The 25,427-nt window shown below is 42.1% G+C and overlaps 6 protein-coding genes across 12 annotated transcripts in view; 5 read left to right on the top strand and 1 right to left on the bottom strand.

The window, feature by feature from the left end:
• Window positions 1–14,810, top strand: part of LOC122413959 (protein rhomboid-like) — a 32,998-nt gene extending 18,188 nt beyond the window's left edge. For both annotated transcript variants that reach the window (XM_043424659.1, XM_043424660.1), the window contains 6 exons: window positions 7,496–7,608; window positions 10,950–11,067; window positions 11,162–11,304; window positions 11,570–11,682; window positions 11,935–12,090; window positions 12,443–14,810. In XM_043424659.1, coding sequence (XP_043280594.1) covers window positions 7,496–7,608; window positions 10,950–11,067; window positions 11,162–11,304; window positions 11,570–11,682; window positions 11,935–12,090; window positions 12,443–12,684 — 885 coding nt within the window. In that variant the 3' untranslated portion in view covers window positions 12,685–14,810. The remainder of the gene's footprint in view (window positions 1–7,495; window positions 7,609–10,949; window positions 11,068–11,161; window positions 11,305–11,569; window positions 11,683–11,934; window positions 12,091–12,442) is intronic.
• A 267-nt stretch (window positions 14,811–15,077) lies between these two features.
• Window positions 15,078–16,374, top strand: LOC122413965 (uncharacterized). Its single transcript, XM_043424672.1, has 2 exons — window positions 15,078–15,444; window positions 15,923–16,374. Exons 1-2 carry the CDS (start codon window positions 15,321–15,323, stop codon window positions 16,153–16,155), a joined length of 357 nt encoding a protein of 118 aa, XP_043280607.1. The 5' UTR covers window positions 15,078–15,320; the 3' UTR covers window positions 16,156–16,374.
• Window positions 16,176–18,513, bottom strand: LOC122413960 (uncharacterized). Of its 2 annotated transcripts, XR_006261672.1 has the most exons (8): window positions 18,199–18,513; window positions 17,734–17,932; window positions 17,503–17,631; window positions 17,182–17,367; window positions 16,822–17,080; window positions 16,570–16,744; window positions 16,399–16,507; window positions 16,176–16,324 (listed from the first exon to the last, which is right to left on the bottom strand). XR_006261672.1 is itself a non-coding variant. In XM_043424661.1 (7 exons), exons 1-7 carry the CDS (start codon window positions 18,332–18,334, stop codon window positions 16,452–16,454), a joined length of 1,140 nt encoding a protein of 379 aa, XP_043280596.1. In that variant the 5' UTR covers window positions 18,335–18,513; the 3' UTR covers window positions 16,176–16,451. The 2 variants fall into 2 exon arrangements, 1 of the variants encoding a protein (XP_043280596.1); XM_043424661.1 differs by having other exon boundaries at window positions 16,176–16,507.
• A 20-nt stretch (window positions 18,514–18,533) lies between these two features.
• On the top strand, window positions 18,534–21,404 carry LOC122413962 (maternal B9.10 protein-like). 2 transcript variants are annotated; one of them, XM_043424666.1, is made up of 3 exons: window positions 18,534–18,690; window positions 19,316–19,943; window positions 20,338–21,404. In XM_043424666.1, the coding sequence occupies exons 2-3, from the start codon at window positions 19,515–19,517 to the stop codon at window positions 20,737–20,739; spliced, it is 831 nt and encodes a 276-aa protein (XP_043280601.1). In that variant the 5' UTR covers window positions 18,534–18,690; window positions 19,316–19,514; the 3' UTR covers window positions 20,740–21,404. The 2 variants fall into 2 exon arrangements, with proteins under 2 accessions (XP_043280601.1, XP_043280602.1); XM_043424667.1 differs by lacking the exon at window positions 18,534–18,690 and adding an exon at window positions 18,981–19,165.
• A 113-nt stretch (window positions 21,405–21,517) lies between these two features.
• On the top strand, window positions 21,518–22,819 carry LOC122413963 (mitochondrial inner membrane protease subunit 2). Of its 4 annotated transcripts, none has more exons than XM_043424670.1 (3): window positions 21,518–21,778; window positions 22,039–22,362; window positions 22,619–22,819. In XM_043424670.1, exons 2-3 carry the CDS (start codon window positions 22,057–22,059, stop codon window positions 22,817–22,819), a joined length of 507 nt encoding a protein of 168 aa, XP_043280605.1. In that variant the 5' UTR covers window positions 21,518–21,778; window positions 22,039–22,056. The 4 variants fall into 4 exon arrangements, with proteins under 4 accessions (XP_043280605.1, XP_043280604.1, XP_043280603.1 ...); XM_043424669.1 differs by having other exon boundaries at window positions 22,035–22,362; XM_043424668.1 differs by having other exon boundaries at window positions 22,023–22,362.
• On the top strand, window positions 22,820–24,593 carry LOC122413958 (KICSTOR complex protein ITFG2-like). Its single transcript, XM_043424658.1, has 3 exons — window positions 22,820–22,966; window positions 23,087–24,066; window positions 24,143–24,593. The coding sequence occupies exons 1-3, from the start codon at window positions 22,820–22,822 to the stop codon at window positions 24,567–24,569; spliced, it is 1,554 nt and encodes a 517-aa protein (XP_043280593.1). The 3' UTR covers window positions 24,570–24,593.
• The last annotated feature ends 834 nt before the right edge of the window (window positions 24,594–25,427 follow it).

Raw genomic sequence — 25,427 nt, 5'->3', positions numbered from 1 at the left:
TTGGACTAATTACTCGCGTGAGAATTAAACGAAGGAGGATTGTTCCAACTTTCTAGAACGTTTTCATCAACGTTTTCAGAGCGGTTCAAAGTTTCACGCTGTTCGTCACGCGCGAGAGGCCGCTTTTCATTTACCTTCGGGGCCCCAGCTGTTTGCCCCGATTCTGCAAACTCTTGATCCTGCTGCTGGAACTTGCCGGTTTGCTCCGGGATAGGGGCGCGACGCTAAAATTCTTTGCGAAAGCCCCCATGCACGGTGGACTTCTCATAAATACTTCTCGTTCCCCAATGGAGGCGCACTCCACCAACGCGATACAGCGACTCGTCTCGGGGTCCAGGAACTACTGAACACACTCCGGACTGTCGCAGCGGCGTCGCGACCTACATAGGCAACTGCAATTACGACGAGGCTAGATAAACATTTATGCGGGCATTGTTTGTCCCATCCGCTGCGAGGGGTCACAGCAGCGAGCTCCGCAACGCCATTATACGCGCTCCGAGGCAGCAAGCACTCTCGTAATTTTCCTATTACTTTGATGCTCGGCCTATTTATCCGCTCATCCTACAAATCATTTGACGTCCCACCCGGCGAAACCGTCGCAACCTCCAGCCACTGAATTCCACTGATCCCTCGACTTTGCCGAAGTCTCACGTTTTTATTTGCACGTTGCGTGCGTTAAAAGGAGGGTTGGAAAAATATCGCATGACTACCCGGACACGAGGCGAGTATCCTCGCTCGTCGCGTCTGCACGTCGCTTCTCTCACGGCGAACGACACGCGCCCAGTCTGCATACCTACCCTCTCTGCGATCACGACTCAAGGCCCACGTCCGATATACGGCGCGTACGCCCACGCACTCCTCTTTGCCGCCCTCACGCTCGCATACCTCTTTCTTGCCTCGCGCACGCTTCATCCCGCGTAACCTTTTTCTCTTCTTCTTCGACTCTCTCTCTCTCTCTCTCGCTTCAACGTTCTCGTCCCTCTTTCTCTCCGAAGCACGCACGCTGCGTTGCGTGTATCACGTGCCACCGGCACCTCTTCCTCGATCCATCATTCTCTTGGAATAATCAAAAGCTCGCGGCTCGCTTCATAAATAGGCGCTCATTGGTGTGTTTTTTTTTTGCACGCTCATCGCAGCTCCGGCGCTCGTCGCTCGTTGCCGCGGAGCAGGGAATCGAGGGAGTGGGAAAAGGTTGAGAGAAGGGACGAAGAGAGGGGGGACCGGGGGGGGGGGGGGGGGATTGCCGAAAGAGAATTATCGTGTTTTTTATTCACTGGGATATCTCGTTTTGGAACAATGAGATAAAAGCAATGATTCGCGTTCATTGGATACAGCCGAGGAGGAGGAGGAGCTCGAAAGGACATTTTTACAAAGATTCGATTTTCTGCAAGAGAGCATTCGAGTACCTGGATTGCTCGGGAGTGATTGAACGCTGCCCTTAGGTGGTCGCTCCCCCGTCCACCCTTCTCTCCTCCTCCAACACTCATTTTTCCAAGCTCGTAGAGTTTCGGCAGCGCGGGAGCAGAGCTCTCTCATCTCATGCTCACTTCTCCGATGTTCTTTCACTCGGCCATTTGGCCCTGCACACAGAAGAGCACCGCTGAAGCGTTCCCTCTCGCCGTAATTACGAAATTGCTCCTTTGAAGATCCGCCCGCGCGGTCGCTCACTCGCCCCTTTTTTCTTTTCTCCCTCGCTCTCGCTTCGGTCGCGCTACCCTTTCCATAATAACAAGGAGGACCCACGTTTCCGCTGGTATTACACACAGAACGACTGTCCGGATTAGCTCCGGTGGAGCGACGATGCTCCCGATCATCCAAAAGCCTTTTCGCTTACGTGATGCAGCCTGGCATCTCAATAAAACTCAAATATCAACCGCGGACTCGAACTTCTGATGACCCACTTGTCGTGTTTACTTTCAACTTATCACCGGCTCTTCGCCGATCTCCGAAACGCTCGTGAGTCTTTTCCTTCCCTCCCGGCCTCTCGCTGCTTCCTTTCAACTTTCGGGAATCGCAAGCGTCGCACGGTAGCGTCGATTCGCAACGTTTCCTTCCAAAGTTTAATTCGAATCCGACCAGCTGGCGGCGGGGGAGCTCGTAAAATCCGCGGATTCTGTACTAATTCAATGAAGTTGACAAAACTTTGTCGAACATTCGCACATTTGCGAAGACCTCCTCGCTGCTCATCCTCGTTGAACGAAGCACAAAGTTTTGGGCCGAGCGTTATCCTCCGGGTTGACGCGATAATCAACAAAAATGCGTACAATTTAAACTCATCTTTTGTTCGAGAGGCTCTCTCCATCGAAATCCTTTGGCGGTCCTCGTCTCTTTCTCTCCCTCCCGAGAGACTGCGTCTCTGTCATCCACTATGCTCTTTTCCGTGGGTCGCGCTCCACTTAGCCTTCCCACGCTTCGCTCGCTTCCAGCACTCTCGATTAAGCAGCGTTCGCGCGAGCGATAGTCTGAGAAAAAGAGTGAGAGAGCAGAGCCTGTGCGCGTTTGTGTGTGTGTGAGAGCGTGTGGGACTAAGAGTGAGAGACTGCAATCCTCGCGGCACCGGCAAAAACGTGATTCGACAAAAAAACAGCAACAACGAAACAATATCGAAGAGCATCGGCGTGTAAAAACTAATGATTGACTGCAATAGATCTATCCGCACGGTTCTGCGGTACCTTTTTCCGTAGTACAGGCCGCCCCAAAAATGGGACTGAAGGTCGCCCGGAACTTGCGGGGGCTCGAACCGTCTCAAAGTCCTATTCGTCTTTTCCTTCTGCGCCCTTAAGGATATTTGGTACATGCTTACAATGTTGCCATGCTAAACCGTGCTAAACACATAAAAAATTTCAAAATTATCGGAATTTTATAAAATTCTGTGAACATATTCTTTAGTGCCAAATTTGACAATATACAAATTTTTAAAGATTTTTCTTCTGTACAGTTATCGAGTAATTAATCACTAAAGTTAACGTGTTTTCGCACTTGATGTTGAAGAACATTATCACCGAATTCGATAAATTTCTAATTATTTAGACTTTTGTAGCATACATCGTTAATGAGGTGTTCGAACTCGAAGGGAATAATCCGTGGAGGAGAAGCTCGGAGCGGGGCGTGCCACGGAGTGATAACGTTCGAGACTCCAAGTTTTTCGTCAAACGTGCCCCGGGCTCGATGATCCGTTGACGGACAGCCTTAACTCAGTTTCGAAGAGCTCCGAAGAACTCGTACCTCGGGGCCCTGCGGTTCGACGAGATTCCGCACTTTTGATACGTTCTGTATTACACAGGAGTAGGAAAGGGCGAAACGGGCGGCTCGTTTTGCCCCCTCGTCCCATTCTGCCCCAGCCTCTCCCACACGTGTGCTTTGAAAATAAAAGCGGCGCGAGATATTGATAGAATTGAACGGGCTAAAAGTCGGCGCACCTGATGTATGCCCTCGTCGTTTTTTCCATTCTCTCCTCACTTTTGCTCCCGTAACCTCTCCTTCGCTCTCTTCCTCTTTCGTGCATAGTTATAGACATACGCGTCCGCGCGGGGCTGGTTATAGTAGCGTGGCGCGTTCGATACGGAGAGCTGGTCGCGGCATTCAGTGGAAAAGAGGTAATTGCCTTTATTAAAATGTTACGCGTTCTGGTTCTCGTTCCCGCACGATGGATCCGCGTATAGAAAAACGTGTATGGCCGGTCTACCGTTTTTACATAAGTGCTGCGTATATGCGCGACGCGCCCCACGTATGGAGCATTTCAGGCCAAAAGTCTTCGCGCCGAGTCTTCGGAAATGAGAAAACTAAATGTTCCACCATTTCGCTGTGTTATCGCAGTGTTCCACCATTCCACCGCGATCGAGCATTTTTTCCATCATCCCTTTCGCATCGTGGCTCGAACAAACTTTCAGAAAACTCGTTCCACGTGGCCCTGCCTGACTCTCTATCATCCTGAGGATTGCGAATCGTTCTGGGGGAAAAATCATTCGAATTGGGATCAGTGCCGGGGGCTCCGGGTGTCGAGTATCAATGGGGCAAAGGATTTCTTCAGTTTTCTTTCTGTAGAGATACAAAGAAAAGTCGAGAGAGAGAGAGAGAGGACGTGTGTCTCTTCGTTGTAGTCTCTTCGATATTCTCGAGCGAGGGATCGTCTATATACGAAAATAAGTGTTTCCCTCTCGCTCTCTCTTTCTCTCCTTCTAACTCCGCGCATACGTAGTCGCGATGAGCCTTGGGTACACCTACACGAATGTGCTCGGACGTTAACCCTCGCGCGCCTTCTCTCCATATTTTCTTTCCCACACGACTGAGCCGGTATGTTCTCTCCTTTTTCTCTCTCTCTCTCTCTCGCTCACTCGAGGAGCATTCGCAGTGTGTCTGGATCCGTAGCACGCGTGCATGTGACGGAAGATACATTGCGAAAAGAAATAAAAAAAAAGCGACAAAAACGTAACGTTTCGTGTACGCCGAGTTGTTTGTTTTGCCGACAAATTGATAACCGCTCGCGGGGGGGCATTGAATAAAAAGCCGCGCGTCCTCGCCCGATGCACGACTCGCAGGATCTTCCTCCGCTCGCTTCCCTCCGATTGCCCGTCCGTTCGGCTCATGCCTCCGAAAACAAAAATTCTCTGGCCCCCCGATGAAAACTCATTCCCCAATAAATATTCACACCTTTTGGAAGTAAGAGCAGATGCGTAAGCTTCCTGCGAACACGAATTTACACGGAATTGTTGTACGTGTCGGAATTATTGTTCCGCGATGCTCTTTTTCAAGCGAGATATCGTTTTCGTCCCTCGTCGCTCGTATACGCTCGCCAAGAGAGAAAGCTCATCGACGTTGCCTCCTCGCTCGACGTGACGAGGGAACGAAATTTTTTCAAACCCGCAGCGCGCGAGAGCTACGAAATATTTTTTTATGTATATTTATATGTGCGTGTATATAAATATACATTTATGGGCATATACGTCGCCGGATAGAGGAGGAGATGAGCGCACGGCTGACGGGGAAGCGGGAGAGAGAAAGCCGGAGGGAGAGAGCCCAACGGAAGGAAACGGCACGACACACATTCCGGAAAAATAAAACTCATTGCCGGTGTGCGTTCGTTCCTGCCTTCCTTCCACGATCCACCAGTCACATTATAAACACGTATTTGTCCGATGCCCCGAGCGCGCGGGAGAACACGCCTGGAAACTTTTATAAAGCTGTTAAAATCGGAATAATAGAGAAAACTTTAAGTGACACGTCTCGTTTTACAGCTCACGAAAGATCGCCAGATACGCGCGCGAGGGTGAAATGGCGCGGTGGATAAGTACGGGGGAAAAGATGGAAGATAAGTTGCGCTCGACGATGGATCGGGGAGCCGTGAACCCGGCTCCCTGCGTATACCCTTCAATCCCGGTGCTGGCAAACAGACAGAAACGCAGGAAAAATCAATGAGGATATTGGAGCATCGGAGGAGCGGAAGAGCAGCGAAGAGCTTCGACGACACACGCGTACTTTTCCCATTCGCATTAATATTCGTACAAGAGGCTTCGCCGCATCGGGGAGCCGGACAAGAGCTTCCGAGGGGTTTCGCACTGACACCGGATTATTAGCGAGAGTAACTCGTGCCGTATCAGCTCCCGCTTCCTTCCTTCTCTGCCCCGTCGTCCCCCGTCATTGACGAGAGATTGCTCCCTCAAAAAATCGCCGTGTCCGAGCGGAGGCGTAGAAATTTCGCTGGAGTCTCTCCCACGAGAACGCGATACTCGGGGCAGCGCGAACAGGGAGGGTGTCGGGGCAGGCGTGAAAGAGAGAGAGAGACGTCGAGTGAGGGAGGAGAGAAGCCCCTGTACACGAGAATGCACGTAAGCGTCTCGTCTCTCCACAGTCTGCTGCTCAGACGCCCGACTCGTGTCTGACTCATTGCGACGACACGACTACCGGGACTCTATTCCTGGACGCGCTCGCGACTGACGAGACTCTTCTCTCTGCACGTACACACGAGCGCGTCCCTGTGCTCGTGCAGCTCTAAACATACGATGATATAAATATACACGGCCCTGTGGATGGTCAATGTCGAGCGATGTTCCTCTCCGTCCCTCGATCGCGCGCACTCGCTCCCGTCTAATTGGCAAATTAATCGGGGATGATTCCGGAGAGCTTTGGGCGATCGGCGTCTCCGCGAAGCTTCCTAAAATTGAAACTTTCGTCAGACTCCATCGCAGGCATCGTGCCCGGGAATAAAATCGCCGCTTCGGTCAATCCTCCGACGACGGGCTTGATCGTTTAACATTTTCCCGGGGTCTCTCGAAGCGAGCGCAATCGATCATCCGACTCTCGAGGTTTCGACGCAGGACGCTTGGCAATAATCGCAAATAAATGGTTCTTCCCTGGAAGATCGGCGCAGAGGACGAGCAGCGAGGTAATGGGACTGCTTACAACTCTGTTGGGCTGGAGAGAGCAGGAAAAAACTCGTGATCGCGATCCTACGAGAGAGACGAGGCGCCACCGCACTGGCCCTTGTACATAATGTGTATATAACGATGCGTATATGTATACACGACAAGCTAATTTTTACTCCCGCACATTTCCACGGAAGGTACTCTTCCGTAAAGGCATAACGGTGTCCGCATCTTGACCCCGGTCACGCATTAAGAAGGCGTCGTTTCGAGAGATGGAATCTTTCGATGTTTCGTGAGGCGTAAACCAACTCCATTTCTCTCTCTCTCTCTCTCTCTCTCTCGATGTATATACATACATTTATGTTCGTATATGAAAATAGTGGTCGGTGTCGTAGTGCGTTGTGATCGTAGTGCACGGGGACGTTGGCCAGAGCGGAACGGCAACGCCGATCCTAATTAGCTCACTGTAAAGCATCAACCCTGGAGAGCTTTCTCCGTCTCACTCTCATTCTCACTCTAGATCGCTCTCCCTCAACCGCATACGTAGGTTTATATGCAGTACTAATTGCTCGCACTCTGTACATCCGGAAAGGCATAACTCGTTTGGAGGATAAATGCTTAAATTTTGCCCGCGCACTCGTCTCTCTGCGATCCACCGAATAAACTGAATTAAACTCTGAAAAGTTTCGTGTATACGGAAAACAAGTGGGACGCTGGATTGAAAAGAGCATTAATCAAGGGGGTCGACTCCCCGGCTGGGAAAAGGGGAATTCAATTTAGATTAAAGGGCGGCTCGAAGACGAATCGAAACGAGATCGGGGCTCCGAGCCCGCCTCCAATTTACGATTGTTAGGGGAATTAAATTAGTCTCCGAATAATGGTGGGAAATTCGATTATGCCGAATGAACAGAATTTTCAACAGGGCTCGAGTTCGAAGGAAAAGCTTACGCGAAGAGGAAAAACGTTTCGGCTGTCACCGAGCGTTCTTCAAAAAATATCCGTTCCCCCCACCCGCGCTCGCATACTTCCGAACTTACTTTACAGACCACCTTCAGTTTTCCCCCCGCCATTTATTAAAATATTCCCCCCGAAAAAAAAAACTGAGGAAAAATTTGCCAATTGAATTGTTACAGATGAGCGGCAAGCGCACGCGTAGCTTCAAATGCGCGGTGCACCATCGGGATCGGGAGGTTTGCTCGGAAAACGATTTCCACATACTCGTGAATGAGCCACCGCTCTTTCGAAGGTAATGTACGCAGTGAAATGTACACGTGTTAATGGAAGTACGATATCTCGGGCCAAAGAAATCTCGCGAAGCACGCATTTGTGCCTGTGTCCGCGCGTTTCGTACGTGCTCTCTTTCCGACAACAACACAACTCCCTTTTACGCTCACCTTATTACCATTGTTATCGTTATAATATGTCCGCGTATTGTGCCTCTAAATATATATACATATATCTATACGCATGGGAAGTGCAGGTATAAACGCGTGTATCACGCTTATATAGAGTTGCTCGTTGTGTCTCGATTGGCAGATGTGAGTTCCCCACTTCAAAACTGTTTTACGATATTCGACCAATCCTGCCGAGCTTCTCGTTTCTCCCTTATTTCTCTTGACACATCGACGCTTAATCCTGTACGTGCAAGGGTACAAACACGCGGAGGATGTACGTGTCCGAAGGCGAGCGAGTGTACAGACGTATGTAGAAAACACAGAGCCAAGTTTGTCTCTCCTTTTTACAACACACCCACGCCTTTTATAACACAGAAGAAGAAGAAGAAGAAGAAGAAGAAGAGAGAAGAGAGCTGCCGGCTGCGTCTCTCGTCGGTAGCGACGGTGGCGGCGGCGGCTCGGGGCCGCAAGAGTTAGTCAGTCAGTCAGGTTCATCGTGTTCGGAGTTCAGTAAGGCCCGTGGCGCCCTCGAAGGAAGAAGGGATCGGGCGCGTTAAGCTGCTGAGTGAAACGTGCTTCGCAACAGTGTCTCGGTGTTTTTCTCGTCCCCCATGGCCTTTTAAATTATTCCGATCTTTATTTATGTTCGTTTCGTTTATTTATTTATTGTTATCGAACGTCGACGTTTTCTTGGGTTGACGAAAATTTAATTTTCGATCGGATAACGCGAATTTAACTTCGTTTGTTGTTACGGGAAAGGAACGACGTGACAGCTCCTCTTTTTTCTAACTTTTCCTCGACATGACAACAATGATATCAGTATTGTGCCGATTAAACACGCGCCACCAAACGTTCCACGCTACCAGTGCAAAAACCACGAATTTACGACGGTCGAATCGTAATTCCCGAAAATAAATATACGCATAGTTTTGTTTGTTTATTTCTTATTTATCGTTTCACGAGAGCTCGAAGCTTGGACGAAATAATCGTCACGATGTGCATCAACACGATGAATATTAAACGCGATAAAATAAAAATGGATAATAATGGAAACGAAGTGACAAGTGCATCCTCCGTAACGGAAACGCCGGCTCCAGCTGTTGCGCCTACCGTCGTTACCGTCGATCATACTATTCCAGCCGATTCCTCCAGGCCGCGGCACACCTCGATCATGTAAATATCTCACGCACCTCAAATTCGTCATTCTTACCAAATTTTTTCTCCATTTATCTCTCATTCTCGAACTCTCGCACTCTTCCTCCTTTCTCGCTATTGTATCGGATACAACGAGCTCTCAGATCCTTCGCCACATTTTTGTCTCATGACTTTTCGCACGCGACAACCTTCCTTCGAAGCTCTGACGAATGACGCAACAATTAACCCGTTCCCATTGTTTTTCGTTCGTTCTTCGCCACCCGAAAAAATCGACAATTAGATGCCTCCGAACTGCTGCTTAACTCGAAATTTATATTTTGACATTTTTCGTAAACCGAACTCCGACACATTTCCAAATGCATCTGGGATTATCGATTAAAATGTTTTTCAAATGTCCGAAGGGTAAAAAAACCAACGAATTGTTTTCGCGACTATGAAACATTCTTGCTTCGAACAGAAAAGTCACTCGCTTCACAGTCCTCCGTGTTTACCTCCGTACAAAGTTGTCCCTGAACACAAACTTTGTATCACATCGTTGATCCAAGAGGGACAAATAGGATCCATTTTTTCCCGACGGTTCAAGCATTCTCGGCTTTCACGAATTATTCACTCGAAGCTTTTATACGATTACAATCTTTTCTTTTTCCGTGGCATCGTCTAATTTATAATTTTCCCACTAATTACTTTATAAAAACTAACGTATTCGGGGCTTCGAACTGTTGCCGTACTCCGGCAAATGTACGTGATTATTTTTCGGGGGATCGCGTGAGAAAAGATCACTAAAACAGATTTATACGTACAAGTATATGCGCGAAGTGTTAAGGAGAAAGCTACGATCCTTATTTTCACGTGATAGACTTATTTTTCAACGTTTTCTCCTTAATCGTAGCGAACGGCGGAGCCTTCGATTTGATGGCGAATGAAAAAACGGCTATAGAATCACGAAACTATTTTTCGGAGGATATTCAAGGACTTTGGCTCGCACGAAAATCAATACCGAAACTAGAAGGGTCGAGCAGCGAAGTGAATAATTAAAGAGAAAATTCAAATTCCCGATAGCTAGAAATTGGTATCGAATTATCCGTCGTTGAATGTACGAGAATTGGCCGAACCGACATCGAAATTGAGTCGTCGGAGTGAATAATCGAAGGGCAAAAGTTTTATCTCCGAGTCCTTGAAAATTGGATTTTTCTACATATCGGAATGGACTCGATACCGAGTTATCTATTTTTGAATATTCTAAAATTGGCAACGAAGCGCTATTGGAGCACCCGGAAACGTGGTGCCGGGTTGGAATCGTTCTGGAGAAAATTGCTCTTTCACAATATATTTTTTCATTTGCCTGAATAAAAGAATGGTAAAAAATTCTCGATGGTAACAAATATTGCAGTTCGTCCGAAGATGATTTTCCCGACCTGTTCAGAAATATATAAAAACTAGAGGAAGCGAGTGAAAAAAATGATTTCGTTGGAATTGCACGAGAATTTTCAAGGTCCGTTATAAAGCCACAGCGAAAATAAAAACGTCGCAGGTTAAATTGATGTCTGGCGGAAGGAAAGCACCGAGCTTTTTTCGATGGTGAAAAATATATTCGGCGGATAGTCCGCGCGACACACGTTTTTACGTGAAAAAAACTCGGCCGACCTCCGCGCCAGTTTATTTCAGGATTCTATAAGAAGCACAACGTGGCTGTGCCGCATGTATTTCCTCGGGGTAGCGCAAACGCGAACGCCACACTTTTACCGTCGCTGGATTTTTTATCGTCCGTGCACACAGACATTCGAATGAATACACGAATTCGATGATCGAGAGCTCAAATCGTCGTGGTTGATTCATGCCTGCGTGACAATTTAAGAAACGTGAAAGTCAATCGAAATTCAAATTTTCCTTCAATGTGGGAACAAAAAAAGTTCAACATTGAGATCGGTATTTTGTTAAAATAAAAAGAAAACGATTGGACGAAATTGCACGTTTAATAGATGAGGAAAAAAAATGTTTTTCTTTGCCCCACTACAATGTACATTTTGCCATGTTTCAGGATGGTTCGCATGATTGGTGACGAGTTCCTGACGGAGGAACGGGACAGGAAGTTTTACGCGGATCACTACACGTGTTGTCCTCCTCCACTCTTCATAATCCTCATAACTCTCGTTGAGGTTGGTACCATTTGCGTTTAATAAATTACCATGAGGAGGGGAGCACTGTGAAAAGAAGAAAAAATAAACCAAAAACCCTCTATTTTGTTCACAGTTGGCTTTCTTTACGTATTATACAGTTGCGAAAGGCGAGGTGAATCCTTCGGGTCCTGTGCCGACCGACAGCGTATTCATTTATCGCCCGGATAAACGCCTCGAATTGTGGAGATTCGCTTTCTACATGTTTCTTCATGCAGGGTAAGTACGTAGTTTCTTTGCAAAAGACTCGCGCGGGAATGAACTCGCACGGAGAGAAAAGTACAAACTTTGAATATCCGATAAAGCATGGATGGTTAATAAATTATCATTTTTATCAACCCTAAAATCATTCTCTTTACACGAATTTATTTACTTTATGATGCACAAGGTTCGAGAGCCTATTTTCCCGGTGCGATCGACGACGCAATTGTTTCCAGAATTCTTGAATGTCATTATCATTATTACTTTTTTTTTTAATTTTCAGATGGCTCCATCTACTTTTCAATCTGGGGGTGCAATTAGTGGTAGGACTTCCCTTGGAAATGGTGCACGGAAGTTTGAGGATAGGCGCCGTTTACATGGCCGGAGTTCTCGCTGGTGAGTCGATTTTCGTTGTGATTCTTTGCTCGACGACTCGCTCGGTACTCGAGGCTGACACGCCCCCCCGTCCCTCAACCGACTCCATGAAATTTAACGAACAACAATAAAGTGCGCGTACGAGAAAAGCTCGGAGAGCAGCATTGTCACCGCGAAATAACACAAACTAATGTTCCTGTTCCTCTTTCCCCCTTTTTGCTCTTTCCTTATTTTAACTGTCATCATTAACTTGATCATTGTGTTGTCCTCAAGGTTCTCTGGGAACATCCGTCTTTGATACGGACGTGTATCTCGTTGGAGCTAGCGGAGGCGTTTACGCTCTTCTCGCCGCTCATCTTGCCAATGTTCTTCTCAATTACAACAATATGGAATTTGGCATTGTTCGCCTCGTAGGAATCTTTACGATAGGTGAGTTGTGAGAAGTTCGTCCAATTTAAGTGCAGAGGGGGCGGTCCCCGTACGCGATGGAAAATTAACGGAATTACACGGTGACGTGGTTCACCGCTATATTATTCCGCGTTTGTGTAGAGAGAAATAATAATAAAAAACAAGAATAGAGCATGGAAGAGGAATTGCACGGGAAGGAGTTAGCATACGAATTACCGAAATTAGTATAAAAGAATAAGAAACAAAATACAAATTCCAGTCTTTCCGACGTGCAATTATTATATTCGTTCTATTGAATTGAGAACGAAAAAATGTGTCGTAACAAGCGATATTCGCAATTTTTAAAAACATATGCTTTGGTTTCGTTCAACAGCCAGTGCGGACGTCGGTTTTGCGATTTACGACAGATATGCTGCGGAGCAGATGGGTCCACCGGTGTCTTACGTGGCCCATTTGACGGGAGCATTGGCCGGCTTGACGATAGGACTTCTCGTGTTGAAAAATTTCGAGCAACGTCTCCACGAGCAGCTGTTATGGTGGGTCGCACTTGGGGTGTATGCAGCCTGTACAATTTTCGCGATAATGTACAACATCATGCATCCGGATTATCCATGACGCGAGATGAGCTTCGCGTACGATATTTCACGGACTACGTAACGCGCGGAGCTGTTTAAAAATCACCAATTTTCTTCCCTCATCCTTCAACAACGTGTGAAGTGAAAAGAAACGAAACAAAATTCACACGAACGAACGATGAAATCGTAGGAGATAAACAAAGAGAGATAAAAATCGTCGTTGCGCCGATAATGAGTCAATAAATCCGTACCAAAGAGTAGAAGAGCGGGGGGGGGGGGGGGGGCGTTTTTAAAACAGCAGAGAAGATGAAAAAAAAAACAAAAACAAAAAACACAAAAATAAAACTGAGACATCACCGACAAGTTTCACGGGCTGCGGGCTAGTCCGAGATCCATGAATTTGCTTCGCTCTCCTACTGTTCACTTGTAAACGGCAAATTAGCTTTGCTCGCCTTATTTTTCTACGCGTTAAGCGTGTCCAAGACTAATAAAATAGAATACACGATAGTTACGGTAAAAACAAGAGATAAATGGAAGAAAAAGTAAACGAACAAACAAACAAACAAAAACGCCGACGAAGTTCGTCGTTCAAAGACTGATGAAACTTGTGTGTAGATTTTTCCTTTATTTTAAGTTTTTTGTTTACATTTTCCGTTTCTATTTTTTGTTTTATACACCGTAGCGGTAGAGAGACACGTCGTGTGTGTGTGTTCGGGACTTGAACGTGTCCCTCTATCCAGCACAATCGTTTTGATGAAATTATTCGATTCAAAAAAATGGCCTTTTCTATAGAAAAAAAGAGAAATATGAGTGTTTGTGTAAAAAGTACAGAGTGTGTGTGTGCGTGCGTGTGTGTGTGTGTGTGTGTGTGTGTGTGTGTGTGTGTGTGTGTGTGTGTGTGTGTGTGTGTGTGTGTGTGTGTGTGTGTGTGTGCGCGCGCGCGCGCGTGTGTGTGTGTGTATAAATGAGAGCGATTCAACTACGATACTCGCATTTGTTGCAATTACAATCGACTGATTGTTGTAATGATTTACCTATAGAGCTCTAATGATGTAAAGTTCACTGTGCGAATGATTCGAAACGAGATAACTCGCATAGATTAATCGTATATTTTCTTGTAACGTCCGAGATACGAGAGTCAAGAAAATAAGGAGAAAAGAGAAAGGAAGAATAAGTGTGAAAATGAGTGAAAGAGCGTGTAAATGAGAGTGATGAACGATGCTAGTCAATTAGCAGCCACGGAGTAGTTTATTCGACCCGCAATATACGATCGACATCACGTATCGTGATGCAATATATACGTATGTGCATAAAAATGTATATACGTATTACATTTATATATATATATATACACACACACACACACACACACACATATATATAAATACAAAGTTGACACTGCGCAAACACACCGATGGCTAAAGACGCGTACAGTACAATTAGACAGTAATAAACCGCCGAACGAAAACCGAGTACAGATGAGAGAAAAAAAACCGAAAGAAAAGGAGTGAGAAAATATGTCCCATGATCATAAATAAGCGTCCACGCCTTGTGCCTGGGTAGTAAAAGAGAACGAAATAAGTAAAAGGAAGAAAAAATGTTTAGATAGATGACACTAGTTTTATCATTGGTGTTTCGAGAACGTTGATATCTTGTAATATTATGAGAGTTTACCATTTATAGGCACTCTCGATACATGAGAAAAAAATAATGATAGACACACACACACACACACACACACACACACACACACACACACACAACGCGCGTGCGAAAAAAATCGTTTCAACGAGAAATCTGTCGCCTTCCTCATGTAAAAACAAACAAAAAAAAGAACTAAAAAGAAGATATTTATCATTCATTAATCGATATTAAATTTGGATAAATCGCTTTATTTATTTATGTTTTGTCGCTCGCGTCCGCGATACCAAGTTTTTATGCTGCGTGTAATTTAAAGTGGGAGGATGACATACATATATGTATATGTATGTATTTATGTATATGTGCACAGATTTAATTATATATATACATGTGTATCTTGATTTATGTCACACACACACGAAAAGATGAATGCAAACACACACACGTGGTCAGTCAAATATCCACAAACCAAAGACGTGGAGCTAGTAATGCTAAAAATAAATATTGACAATTCTTTTTTTCAAATTTTCATGTTTTATTCTCCCTCTGTCCTTATAAAATAAAGACGAATTCCCGTTTTACGTTTTTGACGTTAACTCTTCGGACATGCTCTCCTAACTCATTTTTGAATTTATAATCCTTGCGCATGCGTCCTTTGGAACGAATTCGACAGAAAAAAAATGATGTCGAGACTCGAGACAAATTATCGAAAAAAAAGCCTACCAAGTACCCATATCGCTAGACTACATTTTTTTCGAATTATCAAAAAGTATTCACAGAGAGCCTTCTGAATTAAGTTGCTGAACTGAATAGCTAGTTATCTTCGAACTGGATAAGAAATCCTGTTTTTAATTAATTAGGTTCCTACTGTACATTTTTCTAACCAGTCCGACGCCAGCGCTACTATTCTTGTACTACTGAACAGACGATATCGCTGTGGCTTTTGGCAAAGCTTCGGTTAACCTTACTTATTCACTTCATGTTTATCTGCTTTTTCTTTTAATTCAAACGAAAACTCTAATCTCGCAAGTAACTATGAGACCAACTATTTTCTTAATGAGAGGCAGATTTCCTCAAAATGAAAATAAAGTGCCATTCAAAGTTCAAATGCCTTTGGCATTGCGGAACAGGGTTACAGGAAAGAACAGCAGAACTGCAGGTAGCACTTTGTTTCTTATTACCTTCGTGTTATCAATATATTTCGATCAATTTTGATTTTTTGTTGTTACTATATTGAAAAAAAATGTTCTCCTTATTCTACAAAGGCTTCTTCAAATATGTATAACGATTCATCAACACTATTTTTGACATTCAGTATTCTTGAATGAATTTCACCGATTAATCAATTTCCAAATGTACAGAGTCAACAAAATTACGTCTCTTTTCTTCTAATTCGAATTCGTACGTTTATTTTTCGGTTAATCTTTAAACATAACCTGAAATATTGATAGTTCTTTTCTTACATAATGTTCCCACTGGTTCCATAATATTGAATCAATTCTTAATTTATGGGTTTCTATTTGAGAGTAAAAATCAATACTTCATATATAGTCATTGATTTTCATTGAATAACTGATAGTCTAATGAATCATTGTCATTTTTGTTCATTAAATAATTTATAGTTTTATAAATTGCAGAGCGAGGATGTTTGTTTGAATTATCGATGGTTCTTTCATGCCTCGATCAGAACAATTACGAAAACAAACAATGTTTAAAAGAAGTTGATACATTTCAAAATTGTTACAAGACGTACTTGTCCAACTTGGAAACATCTAAGAAGCAAGCCCGCCAAGGAATCCTCACACCAAACACCAAAAACCTCAAATACAATCAGTTGAATATATTGCTTAGGAAGTACCCACATGTTTAAATTGCAATACAAATACCATAGACGTTTATCACGAAGTTTATTTCTATAAATAAATAAATAATAAAATAAAAGTCATGGAATGCATTGTAATTGTTGAATGACAAGTTTTGCATTTTGATTCTCTACAGTGCTGTTCTTGTAATTCTTCAGGAAGAATCTTCTGACATCTCTGTAAAAGGCATAAAAAAATGAATCAATAAAAGCTCTGTTTTCCATTGATTTTTGGATGCTTGAAAAACTTACGTTGTATTGTACAAATTGTTATTGAGAATTGCTCAATACTTAAATTATGGACTCTAATGCTCCGGATTATTGTCTTTGGATCGCTTAAGAGCCAATCTTTTGGAAAATCCTGTGAAATATCAAATGCATTAATAAAATCTTCATCAGTTTTAACATTTCAAAAAAACTTACTTAAGGGTTGCGTCGTTTCTGTTTGAATGTGATTAAGTCGATCGTCGATCCTTCTTAGAATTTTGTAATTTTCAAAGTTGTTATCATTGTAGGAATAGTATGTGTAAACGAGTGTGAAGATGCAAAGTACCAAACCAATTTTTCGAAAGTACCAACTCATGTTTACTAATTCGATCTGAAAATGTTCGTTATCGTAGGTATATAATATTAAAAATTTTTAATATTCAAAATTGCTCAGAAGTTTCAACGCACCTTGTCGTCTGGGGAATGATTCACAATATAACAAACGAGCATTCTTTCTGCAGTTACGTTTAAGCTTAAAATCGTAAATAAACTTATTCTAGCTTCTGCAGTTCGCTTTGAAGAACTTAAAAGCGCACAAATAATACACGCTACTGTGTAATAAGCTATAGACTGAAACCATGACACTTCCGAGAGTATCCAATTTTGAAAGGTTCTCATGTATGAAAATATTTCGTAAAGAAGTTCTCTCTGATCTTTGGCAGATTCCCTGTTAAGAAAACAAACTTCTCAGTTTTTACTTGTCGACATTGCTCTATTTTTTCCAACTTATAAAGCATAAAATGCGTGTTTTGACTTCTAAAAACATACTTAAAATCCACAACCATGCCACTGACTGTTTCAGCAGAAGTTCTTATAACATTGCCCAGTTCTTTTCCATGATCGAGAAGCTCATTTTGTATCCTCAGTCCTTCTCTTTGACTTTCCAAAACAATGCTCTGCATTTCTGTGGCTTCGAGTAACTGTTCTCTCATGACCATGGATGCCTTGTACAAACTGTAATCAAAGATAAATTTGAAGAGATTATATTATGAGGATTTATCATTGAATAAGGAGAATTCTTTGTAACGCTAAATTTATCAAATTTTACAATACTTAGAAATAAGAGTAAGAATAATTTATTTGTCTCACCGTTCAATGTTGTTTTCTGTTTCTGCTTGCCACATTTCATGGTTCAAGAAGAAACAAATATGTGCAGAATGGGTGTAAAATTCGTTGTACACTCCAAAAGCTCTATCGGACATGGAGTTGATGCATTCCCTATGGTTTTCAGAGATTATGTTACAAGCATTGAAGAAATTGTGAAGGAAAAACAATTTTTTTTTGTAATTTCAGTAAATTATGAAACAATGTTTGGATTACCTCCTAGAGTTTGCTGATTCACTGAGATGGCAATTGTAAACGACATGTCCAGAATCTTCCAAGAAACAGTTAGCTAGCCGAAGCGCCAACAGGGAATGTTCATGGTCATTTAATCTGTCGCAGCTGGATTCCAGTACTTTGAGAGCATTGTGCCAGCAAGCTCCGTGTACAAGAAAATTGGATTCATGTGTTGCTTTTTCTACATAAAAAATATCATAATTTCAAAAACACTCAGGGACTCGCAGTGAAGTATAGTGAAAATACAATAAATCAAATTTAAGAAATTTGACTTTTAACCAAACCGGAATCAATGAAAAAACAACATCTTGCACCATGCTTTTGAGAACATTTGTTTTGCGATGTATGTGGCAATTTTTGAATACGTAATTTGAATAAAATTGCGGCAAACTTTTGAATTTCACGGATTAAAACGGAAATTGTTATATTTTTGGGAAGGTCAGTTACCTTTTATTGTTCTATACTCCTTTTCACCCAATTCTCTTAAGACAACATCACCATTGGGTAAAATAGCTGAAACTAAACCAATAGCAACGAACAGATGAAGGAAAAAACACGTTTTTTTCATTTCAACGTTTAGCATTTAACGTTTGAAAAAAAAAAGGAATCCGGAGCAACATGTAGGAACGCGCGGCGCCCGCGCGGTCTATTCATGCGCACATACACCGTTGCATACACATTCATACTCGTAACTCGCAACCGTGCTACGAACGACGAACTGCCCGCGAGCAGCTCCCGTTTAGTTTTCTCCCAGCAGCTGCAACGGGCTTGCTGTCTCACTCTCCGTTTTTTTCTTTCTTTCTCTTTTGCCTCAAAGTAACACGTGTTTTTCTTTCTTCCTCCCACCATCGTCGTAGCAAGCTATATATTTATTGTTCGCGAAACAACACAAAAAGGAAAAGTAAATAAATGAACTTTCGATTCCTCCTTGTACCGTAGGTATGTATAATATACTTATACAAAATTTTTAATACCGCTTCAATCACGGCTCTTTTGAGAACAGAGATATGTGCGCAATACGGCGAGAGTAAAGCTTTTCTCACAACGTCGACAATGGTCGAAACAAAAAAAGCAACGAATAATCGTTTGAGATCGAGGCTACAAAAGAAAATATTCGCTGATTGGTTGAACACGTCTCAATTCCACGTTATCAATATTTTGAATCCACACCGTTGTGAAAAATACCATAAAAATTGTGTTAGTGGTAGGGGGGGGGTCAGTGTTTTTTAGAGCACGCACGTTCTGACGAGAGTGTACGAGACTGAACGAGTATAAAAAAGAGACGATTTGAGCGAATAATGAGCTGGCAAAAAAAAAGCAAAATTCCATATTGCTAGTCGTAACGTAGTGGAATAACGTATAAATGTGAACAACAGTGTGTTTTTAGGGCACGAAAATTATCGAGATTAGAAACGTATGAGAATCGTAATAGTACAATCATTTACGTATATGATACGCGTTTCATAACCTCTCGAGCTACTTTGGTTCAGGGTGTAAAGTCCTGAACATATTGTTGCTAATTGAACGTAAAAAGCTGTTTGGTTGATTTGGTTGTTACTTTCAGATTTCGTCGACTTTCATACGAAACTCAAAATTCTCTCGCTCTGTACGAGAGCAACGGAAGGAGGGAAGATCGGATTTGAGCTCTATGTCAGCCACGTCGGCTCGATTCGGCCGATCTTTAATCTCATACAACAGAATCGAGTCTTATTGCGGTTTTCTAATTCAAGAAACGACAACATCGACAGGACGAGAGATACAGAATGCTCAACGAAATTACAGCTGCTGCGCTGTTCTTAGTACAGCTGATAGAAAAAAACGAAAAATTTAGTCAAGATCAAATCGAATGCTTTGGACGTAGATTGGTCGAATTGCTAACCGAACGCTTTGAAAATCACTGGTTCCCAGACAAACCATTTAAAGGTCAAGGCTACAGATGTATCAGAGTTAACGGACATAGCAGACGAGATTCGACTTTGGAAAGTGCTGCTTATGCAGCTGGTGTCAAATACGAAGATTTATCCCTACCCGTTGAATTGACGCTATGGGTCGACCCGCACGAAGTATGTTGCCGCTTCGGAGAAAGCAAAGGTTCTTACTGCACTTTGGCCTCTTTTGAGAAAGATACCAACACCCCAAAAATTGAAAACAAAGAAAATTTACCCACTAACGGGGGATCGAAACAATCACAGGTTTGTTATGTATTCAAATTCTTATTTTTCACAACAAAATGGGAATTATTCAGAGAAAAGATAGTCTCGGCGAGCTCGGGCCAGCAGACGACAGGGCTGTCAATGTACTTGTCCCGAGACTCTACCGAGTCTCTTGATAAATTGTAACAGAAATATGTAACATCAGTTTTGGCTAAAGACCATTTCTATTTATGGAAAGAAGATGAAAAATCAATTAAAACAAATCAATTGTTCAGATTTCATAGAAGATCCAAAATTGATCAACTTTTTTCCTGTAAACTCACCATAATATTAAAAAATTTTTCGTAATATTGTGTTTCCAATATCTGTTTTTGGATTCTGGTACAATGAAAAAAAAAAGTTTTGAACAATTGAGAATATTTTATTAAAACAGAAGAATCCCGCTACCAACTCCATCAATACTGAGCCAAAACCATTGGGCTCGTCCGCTCAAAATCAACAGTCACAACAACAACAACAACAACAACAGCATGCCACCAACAACACTACCGCACCATCAGCAGGAAGAAGACGTAATTCGAATAGCCCGAGATCACATCCAAGCCGAAATCGTTCATGGTTCAATCATTCATTTGGAATGGGCTTCGGTGCTCATCCAATGAGTCAAGCTTGGTACGGCGTGATGCCTCCTCATTTTCTAGGCGGTCCCTCACCACCCCCGTTCATTGGACACCGAGGAAGCAAATGGATCCATCCCTCGTCTTACCCGGGTACCGGATTTACGACACGTTTTCAACACCATTGGTCAACCCCCAGAGCGACTCTTAAAGTATGAACAAAACACGAGCTCACATATGGATCGTCACGTTGGGTTTGATCAGATCGAGCTTTAACGCGGCCCCTGCACCTTGAATGCAAAATTCCTCGTCTCAAACTGAAACTGAATATATATATTATTTATTTATAAAGCAGCTCGTTCAATGCTGTCGAAACGTAAAGAAACAAAAATTATGACTTTATTAGTAGGGTAACAAGGACAAAGCAAGGTTGCATTCGGATGTATATCGAAAAATATTATATATACAGTTATTCCTTTTTTCCTCTCTCTCTCTCTCTCTCTCTCTTTCTCTCTTTCTCTCTTTTATCCGTGTTTGATAAAAAGATTTTTTCCTTTGTTTAATTCTTTTCCTTCAAGTTGATTAAATTGAAAAAATTTTAATGGAAATGTTGTAAATGGGATTATTTTAAGGACACGACACGACGATACGAAATGAAAAATCATTCTCGCCAGATCAAGGAAAACGATTGTTATCGATGATTTTTTTTTAATATGAAATTGAATATATATATATATATAAACATATATATGTATATCTACACATCTATATATACACATGATATATCAATGTTAGTCATATTAAAAATGTTTTATTATGTCACACCACTGTGCGCATATAGAATGCGATAGGGTTCATCAATAAATAGTTTTGCAAATTGAAATTTTGTTTCCAATCATTGTATCTTTATTTCTTAAAGTTGAAGGTTGATTAAAATAACAACTTGGGAAAGAAATCGACATTTTCACAATTTTCCATAAAAAATTTTATATTTTTAGTGGAAACAGCTTGAAAAAACAAATTTGAAAAAATTATTCTGCAAAGTCCTATAACATTATTTCGGAAAAAATCTCGGATTATTCTAAGAGATTTTTTTACAAATTGTTTAGGTGAATAATTTTTATTGAAATGTGTTTATGCTCTTGGCGGTGAAGAAATAGCGATAGGTATATGATGCAACAATACGCGATGATGAAAGAGCGCGCGCGGTCATTTGATACGATGTACTCTCTGTGTTGAAGCAAAAATCTGTAGCTGGTAAGATTACTCTAGATGATCATTCGAAGAAGATAATAACATTTATAAAAATCAAGATAAAATTTGTTTGCTTTGTTCGGCCCTGATGCAATAACAATTTTGTGAAATTAGATCGTACTCGATTATAGTTTTTCTATATATAACCTTATTTTTTGTTGCTGTTAACCTCACATTTTATCGTTCTTTTTTTTAATTCTGATATGCAATTAGAAAAGATATTTAAATATACATATTTCCAATGTTGGACTGTCTCGAGGAAGAAAAAATCGTTACGATTCATGGGATTGTCACCTTTATTTCGTAACATCCTCCTCGGTGTTCCAATAGGAGTTACTTTCCTTGATACGGTTGGGTATGTAGCAAGAGTCGAAGGAATATCTATGCAACCAGCTCTCAATCCTGATGATAAACAGACCGATTGGGTATTCCTTAATCGCTGGGCTGTCAGAAGCTATGACGTACAATATGGCGATGTTGTTATTTTTGTATCGCCCAAATTTCCTAGTCAAAAATTAATTAAACGCATCATTGGGCTCTCCGGTGATATCGTTGCGACAATTGGGTACAAATCACCAGTGGTTGAGGTAATTCATTATTTATTTTTTAACTTTCTATATAACAAATAACATATATTTAAAAATTTTTAAGAATCTCCAAATTCATAAATTATTTCAAAAATTTATTCAAGCAATAGTCTTTCTTCGATTCTCTCCTAAAAAATTTTCCAACAATCAATTGTCATACTTTGTCCCAAGATTATTCACTGTTGTGCGAATTTTCGTTTACATTTGATATTCGCCTGATAGGGTGAAAAAGAATACAAAAAACTTGAATTTACAGGTACCAGAAGGTCATTGTTGGGTAGAAGGAGATCACACAGGTCATTCTATGGATTCAAACTGTTTTGGTCCAGTGTCCCTGGGTCTTGTAACAGCAAAAGCTACGTGTATTGTTTGGCCTCCCAGTCGCTGGCAATATCTTAAATCAACAGTACCAGAGAACCGTAAACCTATAAATTTTGTGAAATCTACACTGGTGTAAATGCGAGCAGTAAGATTTGTTAAGCGGCTCGAATGGGAGCTGCCTGGTACAGTCTTTCGGCATGGCCTGACGATCGGTGATGTGGATAACGATGGCGATAACGAGCTCGTTGTCGGCACAGCCGAGGGTGACATCTACATATTCAAAGTAATCATATTGTTTCGAATTTGCAATTTCCACCCTTTGTTCTGTATTTCGAAAAAAACAGATTCAGATTTTTATAACGTTATTGATTGGAAAAAAAACTCTTTTCTTGCCATCATCCAGGGCTCGGAAGTATGGCAAAAAATATCGGGATTAGGTCTCATAAGTTGTGTGGCAATTGGCGACATCTTCAATTACGGATGTAACGCTTTGGTGGTGATATGCGGTGATGGTTGGGCCCACATATTCTACAGTCCGCGATCAGTCAATCCGAGTACAATGGCACCGATAAATTTGTTACCAGCATCATCGTCTTCGTCAGAGAACAACGAGGCATATGGTAAAATGGAATGCGTTCATTTGCAACGAATTCCGACGAACACGAAAGTCGTAATAGTGGCGGACGTCGATCGTGACGGTGCGAATGAAATGATAATAGGATTGACGGATCGAGTTGTCAGGTCGTACAGATGGTCAACGAACACTGAGCTCGGCACGGGTAAACTGGTCGGACTGAATAAATGGGAATGTGCGAATCAGATTGGAACAGTGACGTTGCAACATACTAACGACGGAATCCCAACTTTGCTCGTTGCCCAGCCCGGCGGCACTTTCATGCGAATAAAATGTAATCCGGACGACTGTCGTGACAGCAACGAGGACGAAGAAGATTACGACGAGGACGGTTTTGCTGCAGCTAGCTGCGTCGATTACCAGACATTAGGAATATCCAGAATGCGTAATCCCAACATATCAACCGAAATAATCGGTGATTTGGAACCAGGAGCAATTTACTGCGGTTCTTCCTCCTCATCATCAATTTCTGATCACGATAAACACCCGAAATTCGTTCCAAAAACTGAATTTCGTAGAAATTTTTCCCAACCTGATATCTCGCACGAGCACAATGACAAAATCAAGAGTCAAGCGAGATTTTACAGCAGAGTCAATTCCCCAGAAATTTATGATAACTCTTGTATTGAAAAAATCGAAGAAACTTTGGCCAAAAGCAAGAACGCGAATGAGTTGATGAAAGGAAAGCCGTACGCCCTTGCAACTTTGGATGGGACCATCATGTTGGTCAAGGATGAAACTATTTTATGGTGATTTTTAATTCACAAATCTTTATAATCTCGGAATTTCTATATAATCTTATTATAAATTCATCATTTGAAACAGGGCTATGCAAGTCGACCACCAAATATTTGCACTCTGCCGATTAGACGTGACGGGCGATGGGGCTGATGAAATAGTCGCATGTACCTGGGACGGACACACATACATATTGGATCAGCAAAGAAGAAGTGTACGTTTTGAATTTGAAGAGCCTGTCAGAGCTTTCACCACGGGTAATTACAGCGTGAAACCAGGCACTTTGACACCTTGCCTGATTTACAATACTTTTAGGAACAAATTGTTTCTCTATTACGATGTTGTACTCCCAAGCATGGTAATAACTCCTCTCAATCCACTTCAAGATATTGAACCTGATCTTAAAAAAATTGTTGAAGATTCTATCGCTGCGTTCGGCGATGATCAATGTTCGCGGGACGAAAAAGTACAAAGTCTCACGGAATATTTGCTCTATGGATTGTATATGGAATAATAAAATGCATATATTCTTTGAGAATCTTTTCCCTGATATGTAATACCAAAATATTTGAACCGTCGAAATTCATTGCTTTATCAACTGCTTCATTGCTCCTCCACAAAATAAAGTTGGAACAACAAAATTACAACTTTCTGTCGAAAGTGTCACAGTGTCACGTCTTGTTGGCGGACTTGCTGCTGCCTTTTTTTTTTTAATTGAATGAAATTTTTTTTTATTTATTTTTTAAGGGCTTTGAGCAACAGATGTTGCCCATGCAATTAAATGAAAAGAGAGAACGCTATGGCGTTGCCATCTAACTTCAGATGTGTACACTCATATCCCGGCCTAGTTCCATTCTTTTTCTTCTTCGTATCGTATGCATGGTGGGCCCTCTGTGGTCGGGGCGATCTTACCTGACACCGGTAATAACATTTCGGCCAACGCTATCTATGTGGCTTTTACTTTTTTGTAAGAGATGTCGCTGTATGTTCTTTTTGGTTATTCAGACCTAATATGTGCGTGGGCGCGTTTCTTAAAAAGATCGGTCTTTCAAATTGATTCTTATGGTATATGCTTCGGTCTCGAAGATGTGGCAGAATCTTATACGATTCTAAGTATTTTAGTTCCGGTATAGCGAAGGCCAAGCCTACATTCCGTTTTGTTTGGAGCCATCGCAGTGAATATTTGTTCCCAATTTGGCCATCGTGTCAACGTTTCTTTTTTTAATATGTTATTATTGACGCTCTTTTTGTTTCCGTTGTTTATATTTATTTCAATATTTATGCATACGTTTGCAAACGAACAGAATAGTCTATCTGTTCTGTAAGCGCCTACTGTGTTTGGGGCTAAAATTTCACCCGTTAGGGCGGGTTG

This window comes from Venturia canescens, chromosome 7 (genome assembly GCF_019457755.1).
Source record: "Venturia canescens isolate UGA chromosome 7, ASM1945775v1, whole genome shotgun sequence".
In the NCBI taxonomy this organism is placed as follows: Eukaryota; Metazoa; Arthropoda; class Insecta; order Hymenoptera; family Ichneumonidae; genus Venturia; species Venturia canescens.
The sequence above is the reverse complement of the archived record's forward strand: the minus strand, read 5'-3'. Positions and strand labels throughout refer to the sequence as shown.